This window comes from Schistocerca americana, chromosome 7, assembly GCF_021461395.2.
Source record: "Schistocerca americana isolate TAMUIC-IGC-003095 chromosome 7, iqSchAmer2.1, whole genome shotgun sequence".
NCBI lineage: Eukaryota > Metazoa > Arthropoda > Insecta > Orthoptera > Acrididae > Schistocerca > Schistocerca americana.
This window is the reverse complement of record NC_060125.1, coordinates 540,350,601-540,369,064: the sequence shown is the minus strand read 5'-3', so window position 1 is coordinate 540,369,064 and position 18,464 is coordinate 540,350,601. Positions and strand designations below refer to the sequence as shown.

The 18,464-nt window shown below is 38.1% G+C and overlaps 1 protein-coding gene across 2 annotated transcripts in view; it reads right to left on the bottom strand.

Annotated features, from left to right (window-relative positions):
* The window catches only part of LOC124621838 (ubiquitin-protein ligase E3A), a 137,442-nt gene that overhangs the window by 67,908 nt on the left and 51,070 nt on the right, over positions 1-18,464 (bottom strand). For both annotated transcript variants that reach the window (XM_047147280.1, XM_047147281.1), the window contains exon 5: positions 1,281-1,499. In XM_047147280.1, the coding sequence (XP_047003236.1) occupies positions 1,281-1,499 (219 nt within the window). The remainder of the gene's footprint in view (positions 1-1,280; positions 1,500-18,464) is intronic.

Genomic DNA, 18,464 nt, shown 5'->3' with positions numbered 1-18,464 from the left:
CAAAAAGAGTCTAGGGGAATATGTCATGCAGAAATGGAGATTTTTTTTTAATACCTGTGTTCCTCTACTACCACCAAGAACACTTCCACCACTCATGAGACAGTTCACAGCTAAGTCAGTGATGCACATGCATACGGACAATGAAATGTGACACTGTCATCAAGTATGCTTTATTCTAGTCTTTGCTCATAATGGTAATGTACAACTACCAGTTTTGCCTAGTAATGAAAATCTCCAGATCTGTGTTCAGATCCAACAATGGTACATTTTCACAGTAAGCTTTTGTTGGCCCTTGAGAATACTTCATATACTGTGATACACAACAGAAACGATTGCTGTTTTGTATTTTACTATCTGATATTACAGTTAAAGGGGAAGATTTTCACACTAGGCTTCCCTTTTAGCATCTTTGAATGCATATATGAAGGTATCATCATTGTCTAAAACTAATATTTTGTTACTGTTTTAAGCAAAGACTGGAAAGCGCTCACTCATACCCACAACCACGTGCACGCACACACACTTGCTAGCTTTATTAAACCTGATAAGTGCAGCTTCCATTCAGAGAACAGATCGTTTCACTCCATACTTCAATCACAAATAGTCATTATTTATGTAAATGATTTTGTACTATATGATGAGAAGGAAAGTTGCTACTCACCATATAGCAGAGACGTTGAGTCACAGATAGGCACAACAAAAAGACTCATAATTAAAGCTTTTGGCACATGTGTGTCTATTGTTGACAAAGGCCAATGGCAGAAAGCTTCAATTGTGAGAGTCTTTGTTATGCCTATCTGCAACTCAGCATCTCTGTTATATGGTGCGTAGCAACTTTCCTTCTCATAATATTGTTACATTCCATCCTGGATTCTCCATTGTTTGATTTTGTACTATGGGTGTTTAAAAAAAAAAAGAGCATGTGTCTGGAGTCATTAAAGAAATTATGGAAAACATTTATAATGACATTTGGTTATAGGACTTTACCCCACTATATTAATGAATGATTATAGTTGTGATGCGTAATACAGACACTTGTATTATGTACTGTCAAAATAATTCAGAATTATAACTAAATTTTACTTTAGATCACAAAAGCCATTTAGTTAAACATTTTTTTTAATGTACGATCTTGAAGTGGTAACATATAATCACTGGTAATAGGATACACACTTATTGAAATTACTTGTAAGCTTTGCAGAATCAGTAAACCAAAGGCATTCAGTGTCTAACAGGAGATGGCACATACAAATTACAGACTACTTTAGAAGCCTCCGCACCTTCATAAGCTTTGTTGCTGATGTTATGTACTCATCATCCTGCACGACATACTCTCGGTTGAAGTGACCAGAGAGAACCTTACGTGTGATGAGTTCCTGTAGTGCCTCAAGCAGAGATTTCAGCCGTGTCTTGCAATGGCGTGACCAAACTCTGGCAAGCCATGCTTGTCCCGTCACTGACAGGTGAGAGGCTGCCTTGCAAAGCTGGGGCAATGCTACCTGAAACAGTTTAATCAATACTGTGAAACATGAAACTTCAATTGTTTTTAGGCATGTTAACGAAACAGATTAATCTATACAAGCACATGTTATTACATCTTTGATTAATTTTCATGAAACAGCATATATAGATACAACTAACTAAAAGTAATACAATTAATAATAATAATAATAATAACAATAATCTATTATATTTATACTGAGTGCTAAAAGAACAGATTAATGAGTTCAGTTCCAGCCCATATTTTCCCCTGTACCATACATCACCAATATATGCATGCAGTACTTTGCTTGTACTCTGTTTTAAAACAACTGCTTGGTTGCTAAAAGCTACAAAAAATAAAAATAGGTTTTGCAAATTCACTATTTGATATACCAACTATGCAAATTTTACTGTCCAAAAGATGAATATGAATATATTCTATGGTTAAGACAAGTGGTATACAATAAAACATGAAAATAATAACAGCAGAGGTGGTCTTCAGCTCCAATTTTTAAAGTCAAACTGAGTCCAGCAGTACATTCACTATGCAAATAAATATTACGACATGCTTATGCACGCGCATTTCACTTTTCTCTAAGCATAAGCATTTAAACAGCACTGTGCTTAAGCCTGACTAGCCTCGCTACGCAATTTAAATTAGCAGAATAAGGAAAATTTATTACACTCCTGGTGGAGAAATCAATGTCTGTCAACATTACAATTAGAAAGCCTGTTCAACCGGACAACTAGCTTGTAGTACCAGGAGCTCATTATGATTTCGAAGGGAGGATTGGGGGCAATAGCCCAGTTAATGGAGACTGAAAAAGGTTGAATAGGGGAAAAAACTGTAGAGTTGAAAATTTTTGTACTGTGGTAGGAGGGAGGTGTTTAAACGTCACTTTTTCATGTTTTTCCTAAATAACTTGAAAAGCACAGCTTATAAGTGAAAATGATTTCCAGTACAAAATCAAACTACATTAAAACTACTAGAAAAAAGGTACTATTCATTTTCTTTAGGACTGATAGTTTCAGTTGTGCAAGAGGGGGTGAGCAAATTATTAAAAAGTCGTGTTTCATAGCATAAAATTAATGTATACTTTTAAATGATGGAGGTTAAGAACAAACATTAAATTTGTGTACCACAACTAAGCACAGTGAAACCGAACTGAGGTATAAATTCTATTAACAGGCTATAATAAAATGGGGAATGAGGGGGGGGGGGGGCTGTCGCGCAGGAAAAGCAGGTTGCTGGATTGTGGTCATGCACTCATGCACTTCCCTCCTTTATAGGTCAGCAAACTGAAGAGTAAGCAGGTGATTCCCAACTATCTACGCCACTATGTCACTAGAAACAACTACAGTGTGTTCCATAAATTTTTATGGTGGTTTACCTATATGGGTGTATGTTTTATTTTCTCTGTCTATTTTTATCCATTCATTTGCCTAAAGATTAAAACACAGTACACCTGCAGCAATCAAGCCTGCTTAGCTAGCGAGACAAGATGAAAACATCAATTTTCTCATGTTTGTAAAAATGCCTATTGGATGTTTCATCAATCTTCTATTGTCTGTCTTTTCCCATCCATGATAGAGAGAAGATTTAGATTTATGTTTAGTTCACTAATAATGTGAAATACATTAACTGTTATACTATAAAGTCAACTTCATTTACAAATTCCTTATTTCACCAATCTATCTATCTGCGTAACCAGTATCTGTAACACTTCAGAGAAGCAAGAAATTTAAGCAAAGCAAGCTGGGTACTGTAACACTGTCTTCAAAGAAGAAGACGAGGTAACTAACTTCAAGGTTTGAAGAACTATTATCTAATATTCCAATATTATATATTACAGATTTCTCGTGTGTACGAAAAATCATAAGCCTGGCATCTAGAGTTTGTGTTGCTGTACGTAAATTAGCTGAGACACATGTTCCCCAGCAAATTGCTATTGTTTCGGTGCCAGGGAATTTCCATCATAATTATTTTTCTTAACATTATTAATTTATTAGCAGAACTTGTGACCATGCCCTGAACATTGCAAGATAGATTAGACAGGTGCAATAATTAAACAATATGAAACATGTTGTTTAACATCCTATTGTACAAACTGTTTTTTATTTACCTTGTTTCACAATGGGAATAACATTGCTGAGAGAAAACCAAGGGTAAACACCACATGGTGTGCATAAATTATAAATGGTTAACTGGAGGAATTGTACCAACAACATTTAAGAAGATTGTCTATTAGGGAGGGAAGAACTCCAACTTACAGCTTGCATGACTGCGCTTGGCAATGCCTCGATCAAAAGTAATATCAGGACCATACCCTATCCAGCCATAAATTTAAATCATTTTTTTTTTTTTTTTTTTACAGCAAGAGAGATTTGGGTTAACATTATTTTGAAATGTGGGTACATAAACTGAACAGCAACCATAAGCAGCAATACTGGTGTAGGATACATCATGTACTGATTGGGAACACTCTTGAAATCAGTTTTAAGATTAAAATTCAACTTTATTTCGTATTTACAACTTTAAAAAAGATTAAAAAATGGAATCAGTTAAAAAGGTTGTGCTGACTAATAAAATTAGTGTAGAGATACAAAATGTTGCTGCAATGAATGTGATGGCAAATGATAGTGACACTGAAAATATCGATCAAATTGATAACAACAGGGAATATTACACAAATTCAGTTTAAGTGGATGACAATGTCTTACCTCATCACACTATCATGCTCATGGTAGATGACACTAATTCCCAAATCTCACTGAGAAGCATTTTCTTGCATAAAGCCAGTGAAAGAGACACTACTGTGCAATCAGTAATATTCAATTTCTCCATGGCACTAGAACTTGTTCCAAATGTGGTGGAATAAGACACAGTAGGTACAGAAGGCACTAGTGTATCATCAATACATTCAATGCAGGGCACATCGAAAGGCCTCGCTGACCTAATGAAGAATTTATTTAATAATTTTTCTACATAACAAACCAAAAAAAACTTGAGGAAAGATTTCATGATTTTATAAATGAACAAAACCAAACATCTAATGGTTTTAAGTATGACTTATCGCACAGGTTTGACAATTTAAGACAAAATCTATGTACTGACCATTCTAATGATTTAACATGAAAACTTACAGATATGGGGAGGAAATTAAAGGGGAAATTATTCATTGATTTGTCTCAGGAGATAAATAACCAAGATAAAAAGTGTCACCAATAGACTAGGCACAGGAAGCAATGGCAGGTAAGCTAAATATTGTTAGTGATGCACAGACTCAGATGCAAGAGTCTCCATCGAAAATTTGAAGAAATTTAGAAACTAGGACGGGTAACGTTTATGAGATGCACTCTTTATATAAAGATCTGCTGAAAAAAGTACACGAGCTGACAAAAAATTGAGCAACTTAGATTTAGGCACTAAGTTCATAAAGAAAGCACAATAAAAATCAAAACAGATGTAAAGAATTTAAAGGGCAGAGACGAAGTGGAAAAGCTAAATAAAGGTACGACCCTCGCACAATTCACACAAGAACATAAGACTTTTGTTGAAGCAGTTGAAGAGGTAGTAAAGGAAAGGAAAAATGAATTGATTGCTAGCTAGGACTGAGCTACGCTTAAAGGCTGTGGAAGAGAAGTTGCAGAGCAGTTTAATTCATGTTGCAGATGTCACAAGAGAGACGCCAATAGCAAGCAATCAGGTGCAGTTGTGCACGATATACAGTAGTAATACTTATCAACCATTTGCTACCAGCTCTTCAGATGGAGAAGAAAGGAATTACAAAATTCAACGAGCACTGCCAATGTCAATACCAGCTGTGCAAACATATCCAGAGTATAATCACGCACGTCCAAAGAATGCCACGGTGGCAACAGACAATACTGCATGTTTGTCTAATTAATTAGCACATGGGGGTCTGCTCTGTCATAGGCAATTTCTAATTTTCTCAGCAGAGGGTAATAGAACAAACCCTGTACTGTTTATCAGAGCTTTTCGCAACATGTTACCCCACACTGGGCAGAAGCACAGATCTGGTTTGTTGTGAGATACACACAGGGTGATGTTTTATTGTGGGCAACAGATATGACCGAGATGCCATACCTATGAGCAATTTGAACAGGCTTTCTTGGACAAACACTGGTCCATAGCAGTCCAAAGCGATTATGTCAAGAGGGTTTCAACCCATCACCATTCAGTAGTAAACATGAGGGGCTGAGGATGTATTTAAAAAAAAAAAATACTTAAACAAAAGCAGGTATTATACACATATAGTTTCCCATGTGGATGTACTGTAAAAAACTGAAAAGTCACCTGCCCAACCAATTAGGGAAAACCTAATCTCTACACCTGAAAATGATATAGTATTTCTTATCTGTACTCAACTTGATTAACCTAATATACGAAGATGTTGCAACAGCAACCACAGAACATTAATACATAGTGCACACCTCCACAAAAAATAACAGCAGAATGGAACCATGGCAATAACCAACAAGACTGGCACTCATACGCCCTTTGCAATAATAACACAAGAAATTATTATGGTAATGGGGGAAACCAAAAGTAAAAATGAGATTTCCAAGGAAATTACAAATAGAATTACAATAGACTGGCTTATACCTAACAGAGGGGCTGTGGCCAAGTTCATAACGCACTCCTGCAGGTGGCAATACAGTAATTAGCAGGAACTGACTGCAAATAGACCATCCAGCAGTCCTCCTCTGACAATAACAATCATATATCCAGTGGGAATTCAAGGTCAAGGAGAATTTAATTCCAGGGCAATATAGGACACGAACTGGCGAGGTCAAGCCCACTATGAGCAGACAGTTGAAGTTACTCACAACAAAGAGGCTAACTCAGGGTTACATGGGCATTTAACAAATTTGAGTACAAGTAATGGGATAAGCACACCACAAGTCTACTGTGACCATCAAGCAGTTTCTTTTCTACTGAAATGCAAATTATTACATCAAAGGTTAGAAAAGTGGTGCATGTACTTGCAGGAGTTCAGTTCTGAAATTGTGTACATCAAGGGTAAACAAAACAAACTTTGTCAAGTTTACCTTGAGGGCTCAATGAATTCTTAGAATTCACAGAACAGAATTCTGAACCTAGGGTTTTGCTTATGCAGGACAAGACACAACAACAATATTATGTAAAGATGTGAGTTTGGAGCAACTGCAAGAGGGATACCTGCAATGCACAAAGGTATGGTTAAAACTGTCTGAAAATGACGACGAGAATTTGAAGAATTTCTATACCGTATATAAAGGGCGTTCAAAAAGAAACGAGTCAGAGGCATAATTACAGAAACCAGAACCGTATGTTAGAAGTATTGACTCTGGCTGTTGAGGCACTTGTCCCACTCTGACAAGGCGGTGAATAGCTGCCTCATAAAATTCCCGGGGCTGCGATGTTAACCAGTGCTGCACGTACAGCTGGACGTCGTCATCTGAGTTGAATTGTTTGCCCCCTTAGGGCCTTTTTAAGGGGTCCAAAAATGCTGTAATCACAGGGAGACTGTATGAAGGGTGGCTGAGAACCTCTCATTTGAATTTCTGCAGGAGTGCTGTCACTGTGTTGTCCATATGAGGCTTTGCATTGTCGTGGAGCAGAATGACCCCATGGGTGAGATTGGCTGGTCATTTTGATTTGATTGCTTGGTGAAGGGTGGTCCAGGTTTGCGAGTAATGCTGGGCTTTCACTTTTGTCCCATGTGTTTACGTCATTTTTGGTCACCTTAAAAAGGCACTGAGGGGCAAACGATTCACTTCAGATGACGACGTCAAGCTGTACGTGCGGAACTGGTTAACATCGCAGCCCCGGGAATTTTATGAGACAGCTGTTCACTGCCTTGTGTCACAGCGGGACAAGTGTCTCAACAGCCAGGGTCAATACTTCTAACATACAGGTACTAGTTTCTGTAATTATGCCTCTGCCTCATTTCTTTTTGAACACCCCTTATACAAGGGAGAAAACAGTGGTGTGTGTGTGTGTGTGTGTGTGTGTGTGTGTGTGTGTGTGTGTGTGTGTGTGTGTGTGTGTGTGTACACCGCCAAGTTAGGTCGATTATTTCATTTTCTACACTAAAAATGCACAACTCTTCTGCTGCTTGCCTTATGAATCACAGGCTACACAATGCATGAACAATTCTGAGGTGGTTTATTTTCCACAAAGTGCATTAACTGGAATACAAGTATGAGTTACTAATAATACAAACACATATGGACGGATTCTATGTAGATATCTGCACTCTGTTCTACACTGCTGGAGGGGAAATTGACGCGTAGTCATCCTGTATGGGTTCTTCCAAGGAATGCAATTTCACCCATCACGAGCACTGCTCAGTTTTCAGTTAACAGAGAGAATACACCTCTCCAGCATTTCATGTCCAATGCTGTTATGTTGGTTTTGTGTTTATATAATGGAGTTCTTTTGAGTTTATTATGTGAGTTTTTATTTAAATGATGTTACAATAAACAGTGGCTGAGAAGTGTTTAATTTTTAATTATGTTGCCAGTTACCCATGTAGTGCTAGTGGGAAAGGGACTGGATTGGTAAATATGGCACCTTGCTACTGTTTATTGTTAACAGCTTATTGCACAGCCATACAACCATGTTGTCAGTTGGTTGAGAATTAATGAATGATGATAAAATTTCTTCATTAATCTCACCATTAATTGTATTACTGCATGAATCTCTTCCATTCAGGGATTGTTGGCACTTGTAGAGGAGGCTGCACTGAGTGGAGCCACTTAGGACACATCCACAGTATATCTTGCAAGGTGGGTGTGAATATGTCAGATGGAATGGGACTAACCATGTTCAACCCTAGAACATTTATCTGGTGTAATGTATTGCTTGACATATGTTGAAAAACATGAATTTCCACAACACCTAGGAGACTTACTTCTGTTGCAGAAGGAGCTAGTTTAAGCCTCTGGGCCATTTCAGATGTTGGTACAGCTGTTGCTGGGGTGATGCATTCGACATCCCTCATGTGGAAAATGTTGCAGTCACTGATATAGGGAACAACAAAATCGACATTGTCGAATATGCACTGACAGCATCTTACATTTGGGACAGGCTCTTCAATAAGGCAGACACATGACAGCTACCACTGTTGAGTTTTCTTATAGAATAGGTCACTTAACAAGCTCAGAGTAGTTTTGTCAACCCACATACGATAAGTGGACAGGAAATGCTGAGAAGGTATTCTGTCTGTAAATGAAATGCGAGCAGGGCTTGTATAGGGTGAAGTTGCCTTTCCTGGAAGAACACTACAGCTGCCCTACATGTTTAAGAATTTATTTTCCCTCTAGCAGTGTAGAATAGTATGCAGAGATTTACATTGAATTTGTCCATATGTTTTAGTATTATTAGTAACTCATGCCAGTACTCCAATTAATGCACTTAGTGGAAAACACCTCCATGCATATCTGTGCACTGTGTCGCCAGTGAGTCATAAGGTGACTAGTGGAATTGTTGATGTAAGTTTATGCAACAGCCTGCAGTTGTTTTACAGTGACGTAGTGGGGTAGGGAAAGTGGGGAGCATCTTCTCACTCACCAGTTTGCAGACCTATGAAGGAAGGAAGTTCCATGACCATAATCCGGCACCCTTCCTTCCCTCACATGACTATCCCCCCCTAATCCTATTGTGCCTTGGTTGGCACTGATCCAACAAATGACCTAAGGTGGCAATACTGCCACAACTGCAATTTATGAGATCACTGCTAAATGGCCTGTTTATCTGTAGGCCAGCAAGGAGAAGGTGGACAGTAACAGTATTGAGCGGGAGGAGGAAGTGGCCAGTTGGGACTGCATTCCTCGTAAACAGACTTCTGCAGCTGGTCTGGTTTGTGCCCGTACATTTATGCGCTGAAAATTTTTTGTATCTGACATCTGTATCCTGCTGGGCCTGTACGATGGAGGAGTGTGCATTTGTGGTGTGTGTAATGAGCATGGACTGCACTTACTCTTTGTGATAAAAGGTATTGTCATTTTTTTCTGAATGCAGTGTTGGACAGCGGTGAGCTGTATCGAATCCATAAACAGACTTGTGTTCCTGTATTAAAGAACACAAGTCTGTCTTTCTGTGCTGACATTTCTGTTTGCTATTTTCTAAATCCGAGTTGCACTCATGTGATTAACTAACAGTTACTGGAATGTGTACTAATATTTACACTGGCCAGGTGTTTTAGTGCAAGAAACAAATGTTAAACTGCCTTGATGTTAAGAACAGTGATTACTGGTTATTAACCGTAGTCTGTTGCATATTCAATTGCCTTTACATTTATTACCTGAAAGAATGATGTGCTAAATGTCTGCCACATGTGGGAAAGAGTGACACGTGCAGCATGTAGGGAACAAGGTAAGCCAACATTTTTTATTCCTTATATTACTATGAATGTACTAAATCTATTATAATAGTATTTTCTAATGTTAGTTGGGTGTTTGAAAGATAGTTTTTCTTATGACTTCTGCAACAGTTTTCTAGGTAGCTTCATTGCCTATGTTTGTGTAACAATCTGCCAAAGAGAACCATATGATAGAGAATTTTCTTTGGTCGTTATGGCTGTAAGTGTGTATTGCCTGATTTACTCTTTTACAATTAAGCCGCATTTGCTGGCCTGTCTCAATTAAAATATATTTTCCACAAGGACATTAATTGTTCCTTCAGGTGAGAATTTTTTACTGTTGTCTTGCATGACAGCCTTTCTTTTCTTTAATATTGTGTTTTCTGAATTCATGTTACTGGCAAAACCTGTTCAAATAATTGAAAGACATGTTGCCTAAATCTGTCTCAATTAACAGTTATTTGCTGAACTGATTTATATTAGTGAAGGCTTAAGTAACTTTGGCTCATTCTTAAATTCACATTTCTTGGAGCTGTGACTACATGTAAGTTGGCTTTGGCATGTTGAAGAGGGTTAATGTTGAATTTAATCACAGTTCCAACAAATGTTTTAGTTAAAATGTTTCATCCAAGCTTACTCAGTCACTGCACCCTTTTAATCTTGACAGCCCTGTGCTTCACAACATCATTTCATCCCTATAACACAATTAATACCTCAATATGGTTCAACTGTGCTTTACTGACATACAGACATTTAATATTTGTCCTTAATCCACTTAATTTAAAATTAAACATTAATTTTTCAACATTAAAACATCAATTTTTTAATAATTTGCGATTTCTCTGTCCCCTGCAATGCTGGAACTACTGGTTCTGCCTCTATTGTAGGAAATTTAGTGTTGTTTGACTTTGTACTAGGGAACATTTACACTAGAAGTGGCAATTTTCAAGTTATCCCAGAAAAACACGAAAAGTTATCTTTAAACCCCTCCCCAATCCCACAGTTGCGTCGCAGTCGTGACAACGAGCAGATGCACGGCAGCAGTCTCTCGTCCACTGCCGTGGCTACTGTGTGTTTATGTCTCGTGAGAGGTTCGTGATTTTGTGTTGTCATAACAACATCCCGTAACATGTATAACTTAAACAGAACAGATTGTATCCAGTGCATCTACGATTGGAACTCTTTGTGTCCTACTGCTTTAGATATTCACAGCTGGGTACGCGAGGAACTTAAGATTGTTCGTGTAGATATTATGGGATTTCAATTGGATTTCATTTTGAACACACTCTTTATAAGGCTGAAAATTTCAGAGTTATGTGAAAATATTGTAACTTACACTGGTGGTAATCTATAGTTTAAACATTTTGATGGCTCGATTAGTGACGAGGAAATTGTACATGCTGGCTACCGGATCTGTAATGTACACATATTCAATCTGCTGTTAGAAGCTTTGAGTGACAATATGTCCCTGTGGAACTGTTCTTTGCATCACTAATGAAAATTGGTCATCTGTTTGCATCTACCAAGTTGACAGCGGGGTTAAGAATATTCGAGCTGATTTGAAGAAGCATATACCTTTGTATCTGTCCGTTGGTGGCATATGGACATTCATATTGTACAGGCGCCCCACCTGCTGTTTTTGCGGGTCAACTGAGAAGTCGCGGGAAACCTGTAATAAGCACAGGCTGATGCAACTTCCCCTCAAGCGAGCCAGCCGCTTCTCCAGCAGGCAAACAGCTACACTGCTGCACTCTTGCGCAATGTTTTGAACGACACGGCTGGTGCAGCCGCTGACTCAAACCCCACTGCTGTTGATCAGCAGCTGGAGCTGGCAGCTGCACTTCCCCTAACTGAGGGGAATTGGAGGAAGCTATGGTGATGGGAGAGGCACCATCCCACAACATGGAAGGTGTGGGTGACACCCAATGTCCCACTGCAGGCACCGTCGATGCCGAAAGGGTGACATCTGCCACTCATTCAGGCATTTGATATTCCTGGCGAATTGAGCAGTGTAATTCCAATTAGAAGTAACGATGTGGCCATCCTTAACTCTATAGGCTCCACTCAGTGTTCCAATGATGAAATACAAACCGAACAGTGATGTAACAAGAGCACAACTGGCAAAGGAACAGGAGACACCTTACATTTGTCACCCATAAAGAAAATAATTTGCATCATGCATTCTGAGGCACAGAGGAAAGCTGACCAACTAAAGCCTACTCTATTGAAAATGGTCACGTCCATTAAGGGTGCTGCACCCTAGTTGGAATCTACACCCCATAACACTGTTGGCACTACAGCCATGGAAAAAGACCCACCTGCAACATCCCCGGTATGCCAAATCAAGATGGAATGCCACCACCAACCGCAATGCACACACAACCTCCCAATGCAGTGCCAGAGTTATCGTATCACTACACTCAATATTAACCTGATAACGTGTGGCCATAAAATCTGTTCTCTTGCCGACTTTTGGTACACCACTGTGGTTGATATTGCTCTTCAGGAAGTTACCACTACCTTTATTGTTATTTCAGATTATACAGCCATTTTTAATATGAGTAGTGAAGATTCTACTAGAACTGCAATCTTGATGAATTACTGCATCCCCTTACTAATGTCCAGTGTCGTCTTAATGGTTGAAGCATTTCATGTACTATCAGCAAAACACGGATAATAAACCTCTATGATACTAATACAGATGTTGCAAATATAAGCAATTATATCTACTACAATCTTTGGCATAGTGAGGGGTTTGTATGACAGATACTGGGGAGACATAATGTGTGATAGCAAATGTTATCAGAGTTTCTTTAAGTGTAATTCCAAGGATGTGGACTTGCCTTCAAAGAATGAGATAGGCAGTATGTTCCATGGAGGTCACGATAAGATAATCTTCATGTGTCAGAATAAACTACAGAATGCATTTGAAACTTAAGATTACTCCAAATTATCTGCAGTAATTATCTGAAAAATTGGCCTTTATGCTTGCAGACCCACAGCATGTTGCCCATTAACAACATGGTACAGTAGGATCTAAGAAATTATGACAGAGCATCACCACAGATGGGTTCATAACAAATTGAGTCTAGTTTGGTTCTAGGACAGACAATAGCACAGGCCAACAATGGAAAAACTTTTTGCTGAAAATACCTTATTCTTATGTTTTTTAGAATTTACGTTTAAAAAACTGTATCACCCGCCATTTCTTCACATTTTACAGTTAAATTTATTAAATTAAGTGATTTTTAAAAGAATTTAACAGATTTTATATAGTTAAAGTAATTTGAAAAGGAGGTGTAATGACTGTAGATGACATTGATAGCACGTGAAAAAGGTTTATCTATCATACTTTGGACACTTTGGACCTAAACTTGGTGATCAAGATAAATCATGGGCGCTGCATACGGTATGTTGTGTGTGTGTGTGTGTGTGTGTGTGTGTGTGTGTGTGTGTGTGTGTGTGTGTGTGTTGAAGATCTGAGAAAATGGTCCAAAAAGGAGGAAAAAGACCTTTAGATTTGCTGTTCCTATGATCTGGAGGGAGCCAAGAAATCATTTCGATGACTGCTACTTTTGCAGTGTTGATATTACTGGTCATAATTCGAAAAACAAGAAGGTAATAAGCTACCCTAACCACCTGTCCACCATACGACCACTAGGGCATGGTGTAGATTTGCCAGTTCCTGAACCACCAGATGATTTAAATTCCATCCAACAGAAGTATTTTCTGATGTACAACTGATTTACATGAACCAGATGATGATGAATTCCTTTATAATACAGAAAGTCTAGAACCCAAATTGTTTACTCAGACTGAGCTTAACGATTTGGTTAGGGATCTGGGCTTAACAAAAGAAAAAGCTGAACTGCTTGGCTCTAGGTTAAGATAAAAGAACTTCTTGGCAGTTGGAACCAGCATATACATGTATAAAAAGATAGAGCAGCAATTATCAACGCTTTTTCAACAAGAAGGTGATTTAGTGTACTGCTCAGATATTCCCAGTCTGATGAATGAATTTAGTATTGAATGCAAAAAGGTAGACTGGAGGCTGTTTATTGATTCATCCAAAACAAGTTTAAAGGCCGTTTTATAACAATGGTAACGTGTGCAACTACACCTGTTGGACATTCTGTACATATGAAAGAAAGCTATGAAAACCTAGAAATAGTGCGAAATAAATAGGCTATTCTGCTCATGGTTGGATGGTATGTGGCGATCTAAAAGTAACATGCATGCTCCTTGGTCAGTAAGGTGGCTTTACCAAATTTCCATGTTTCTTGTGTGGATGGGACAGTAGGGCTAGGGATCAACACAAGTGCAAAAAGAACTGGTCTGTGAGGGAGTGTTTAAAACCTGGTGAGAAGAACATTCCACACAAAAACCTTGTAGATCCAAAAAACATACTCCTACCACATCTACATATAAAGTTATGCCTAATGAAACTGTTTATAAAGGCTTTGCCTAAATATGGACCATGTTTTAAGTATCTCTGCCAAAAGTTTTCACGCCTTTCAGAAGATAAACTAAAAGAAGGCATCTTTGTCAGGCCTGAAATTAGAAAATTGATTTTTTATGTTAACTTTGAATCCACGATGACCTTAAATGAGAAAAAGGCATGGATATCATTCAAGCAACTCATTACAAAGTTCTTGGGACATGAAAAAGACACAGAATATGTTTCTATTATAACTACAATGTTAAAGAAGTTTAAAACTTTAGGATCTTTAATGAGCCTGAAAGTTCACTTTTTGAACAGTCACCTTGATTATTTCCCAGACAATACGGTAGATGTTAGTGAGGAGCAAGGAGAGCATTTTCACCAGGACATTAAAGTGTTGGAAAAACGCTACCAAGGCCGCTGGAACACCAACATGACGGGGGACTATTGTTGGTCACTTTACCGAGAAGTTCAGCAAGTGACTCATCGTAGAAAAAGCTATATAAGAAGCTTTAAAGACAAAAGAGAAAGAAAATACAAACCAATTCCAGCTGACAAGTGAAACCACTATTAACACATATCATTGTTTTAAGTAGCTTACTGTAAATACAAACTATGCTTATGTTGTAACAAAGCGTTTCATTAATTTCCCCATTTTCTGTATAGCACAGGATTTTTACTATATAATAAAAAGTATATGGCTCAAAACTATGGGTGATATAAAAAACTAAGGCTGGATTTGGATTCAGCTCATAAAAATCTATAAAGATCAGCCATAAAAGTAAAAAAAGTTTTTTAAAAATTTTTCATTGGCCTGTGTAGTTTAGTGAGTGCCTTGTTTAACAAAACACCAACAGCTGGCACTTAACAAAAACTCCCCAAATATGCACTAAAAGGCCTCTCTTTTCACAAGAAAAGTATGCTGGTCTCAATTGGTGGCCATACAGATATCCCAACCATATGATACAATTCTTTGGCAGCTTGACAGTACGTGGACGAAAAACTCCAACCTTCTGTTATGATACACACTGGCAACTTTTATATCTGGGCTAATCTAGAATGGCATACTGGTAGGTGTTGGTATCAATAAAACACCCTGGCTAGATGCTCTTCCCAATGTTAATCCTGTTGAAACTGTTTGCGATTCACTTGGAAGGATGTACTTCAGTTAGCACAGTACATCCCACGACTGTTCCTAAGCTGAGAAATGCTCCTCATGAATAGTGGTCCAGAATCTATTATCTCATTCAAACCACATAACAGAGGCATGAAGCTGTGATGAACATTCACAACAGTCAAATATTTACAGTTGCTTTGTCTGCTTTTGAAGTACTGCACAGATTATTCTCTCACACCTTCAGCCATACAGATACAAGTTCCAAGACAGTTACATCATGTATACTTTTCCTGAGAAAAGAGAGACCTTTTCCTGTTACAATCTGTTTATTGACTTCTTAGTTCAAAATTGAAGAAACTGTGGAGCATTCAACCAGGTACAGGTATAATGCTCATACAGATTTATTTATTTTTCATTTTTATTTATTTATTTTTTTTTAACTGATTTCAATGATTCTGCCTTCTGAGCAACATTATTCTTCTCTAATCAGAAAACAAGTGTCAACTCTGGTATTTATCCAGTATTATTCCTATTTGTGTTGAAATTTCAAAGTTTTTTTTGAGTGAGTGAGTGCCATCTATCCAGTCAACTAAATATGTCATCAAGATTGTACTTTCTTGCATCCAAAGACAGAATTTTATTTCTGCCCTTAGCACTGTTATACTATAAGTTTTCTTCCACTTCACTTGTAACTTCTTTATGGTTCACACACACACACACACACACACACACACACACACACACACACACACACACACACACACGTATACTGATGTCCACACCTAATGGTAAATATTCAGATTATCAACCAAAACTGCTTTGAGTTTTATTTTAAATTGATCAGTATTATCTCTCTTCCTCTGTTAAACAATTTATGTTTGGTACAGGAAACACTGAAAAACTATAAAATGTATGTGCCTGCAGAAGCATTCAGCGTAACCAGAGCCTTTATCAGTCCAATCCCTATGATTTACAGTATTTTCACTACACCATTTTACTGTAAATGTTATCAAAAGACCAAGCTCCCCAATAACTATACACAGTTATGACACTCAATGAAGAAACAAAAAATGGCATCTTCGAAAGTACAATACATTTGGATTTTTAGATAAACACGCAAGAAGCTCATAAAATAAGAAAGATAAGCTCCTCACATCATTACAGCAAACTGACAAATCTAAGGGTATTCCTACAGATGTACTAAGCATAATAGATATAAATGCACCAAGACACATACTTGTTAGCACCACATTACTGTATGTTTTCAGTCTCTTTTTTATCCTTAGTGTGTTTCAGCTTTGTTGCTCATAGTCAATGGTCATAATCCAAGAACTCTTATGATACTACCTTGATATCCGTAATGTTCCTACACATTTCACTACTGCAGAGGATATAGTCAACTATCAACTTTATACTCAAGTCAATACTGTAGCAGGCAATCTTGGGGCTCTCCATTTTCTTGAACCAGGAAGTCATGTTCAACAAACCTTTCCTTCAGTGGAAATCCAATAGTCTTTCACCTTCCAACAGAAAACCAGGATAGGCGTATAAGGATATGGAAGCTGAAAGAAGAAGAAAGCAGGGTAAAGCTGAAAGAAGAAGAAAGCAGGGTAGAGTATCTCACAACAGCGAAAGAAAATCTCCCAATAGACGAACCAAAAACTGTGACAGAGGTGTGAAATAGACTTAAGATGGACTAAGTGCACCGGAAGCATATGTGGATGGACACGCAACAAAAAGAGACGGAAACACCATGGTGTAATGAAGAAATGAAAGAGTGTGCAGAAGTATAGATCTTTTAGGGTATGGATCCAGAACAGGACAGTCAACAGTTGTGACAGAAGAGTACCATAAAAAAAAAACTAACACAAAAAGAGTGGTGGCAAAGGAGAGAAGAAGATGGATGGAAGAGTGCACTACAATGGTGGCAGAAAGGACAGCAAAGATTCATCAAAGGTCCTGTATGGAATGCTTAAAAGTAAAAGATGCAATGATATGACGGACTGTATTCAAATGGTGAATAAAAGTGCCCAAGAGATAGAAAATAAGGAGGAACTTAAGATCATAGGGAGGGAGTATTTTGAAGAACTCCGGAACCAAAATGGAGACCTAGGTAACGAGGAAGAAATTGAGGCAGGAGAAGAAGAAATTCAAACAAAAGAGGACTTGACAGGGAGAAGCACTGTGATCTATGAGAGGAGGCAAAGTACTACACTTGGGTGAGCTGTGTGTACAGGTGGATGGGCAGCAGATGTTGTGATACAATGTGTCTATTGACTTATGAAAATTGTGTGAAAAGAGAGGATGACCCAGAAGACTGGAAGAAGACAATAATTGTCTCAAACTTTAAGAAAGATATTAAAAAATGAAGAAAAGAGCTTTAAAACTATCAGGGAATCATATTAATGAGCCACTGTGCAAAGATCTTTGAGAGATTTGAAAACCAAAAATCTGACAAAAAACTGATGGAAAGCTGACAGAAGAACATGGGTTCAGAATAGGAAGGTCCACAGGAGATATAAATTTCACCATATGATGGATACACCAACACCACTATAAATACTGAGTAGATCAACTTATGGCCTTGGTGGACAGTGAAAAAGCATATTATTCTAATGTAGAGAAAGAGGAATGGAAGTCCATGGAGAACAGAGGAGGAGAATAGCAGACTATGAGGAGGGTAGGAGAAATATACAAATAGAATGTGAGCTGTGTGTCAGAGGGCGAAGGACAGATCAGATTGGATGAAATAAATGAATGGCTTGATGCAGGCAAGTGTATTTTCACCACTGATCTTCATTGTTGTGATGGATAAGAATTACCAAAGATGAACCAGAATTGGTGAAGGTTATACATGACTTGGGGAAACAAAGAGAAAGAAGTGTAGGAGCAGTTGGGCATATGGCAATGAATGGTACAAGATGTAGCATCACCGCTATTTTTTTGGCACAGCTGACTAAAATAGTAACATTACCATGGCTATAGCAAAAGGCCATGAGGGTCGGTGAGTCCAGACTGATCACACACTGTTATGTCAAACACTGTTTTTTGACGG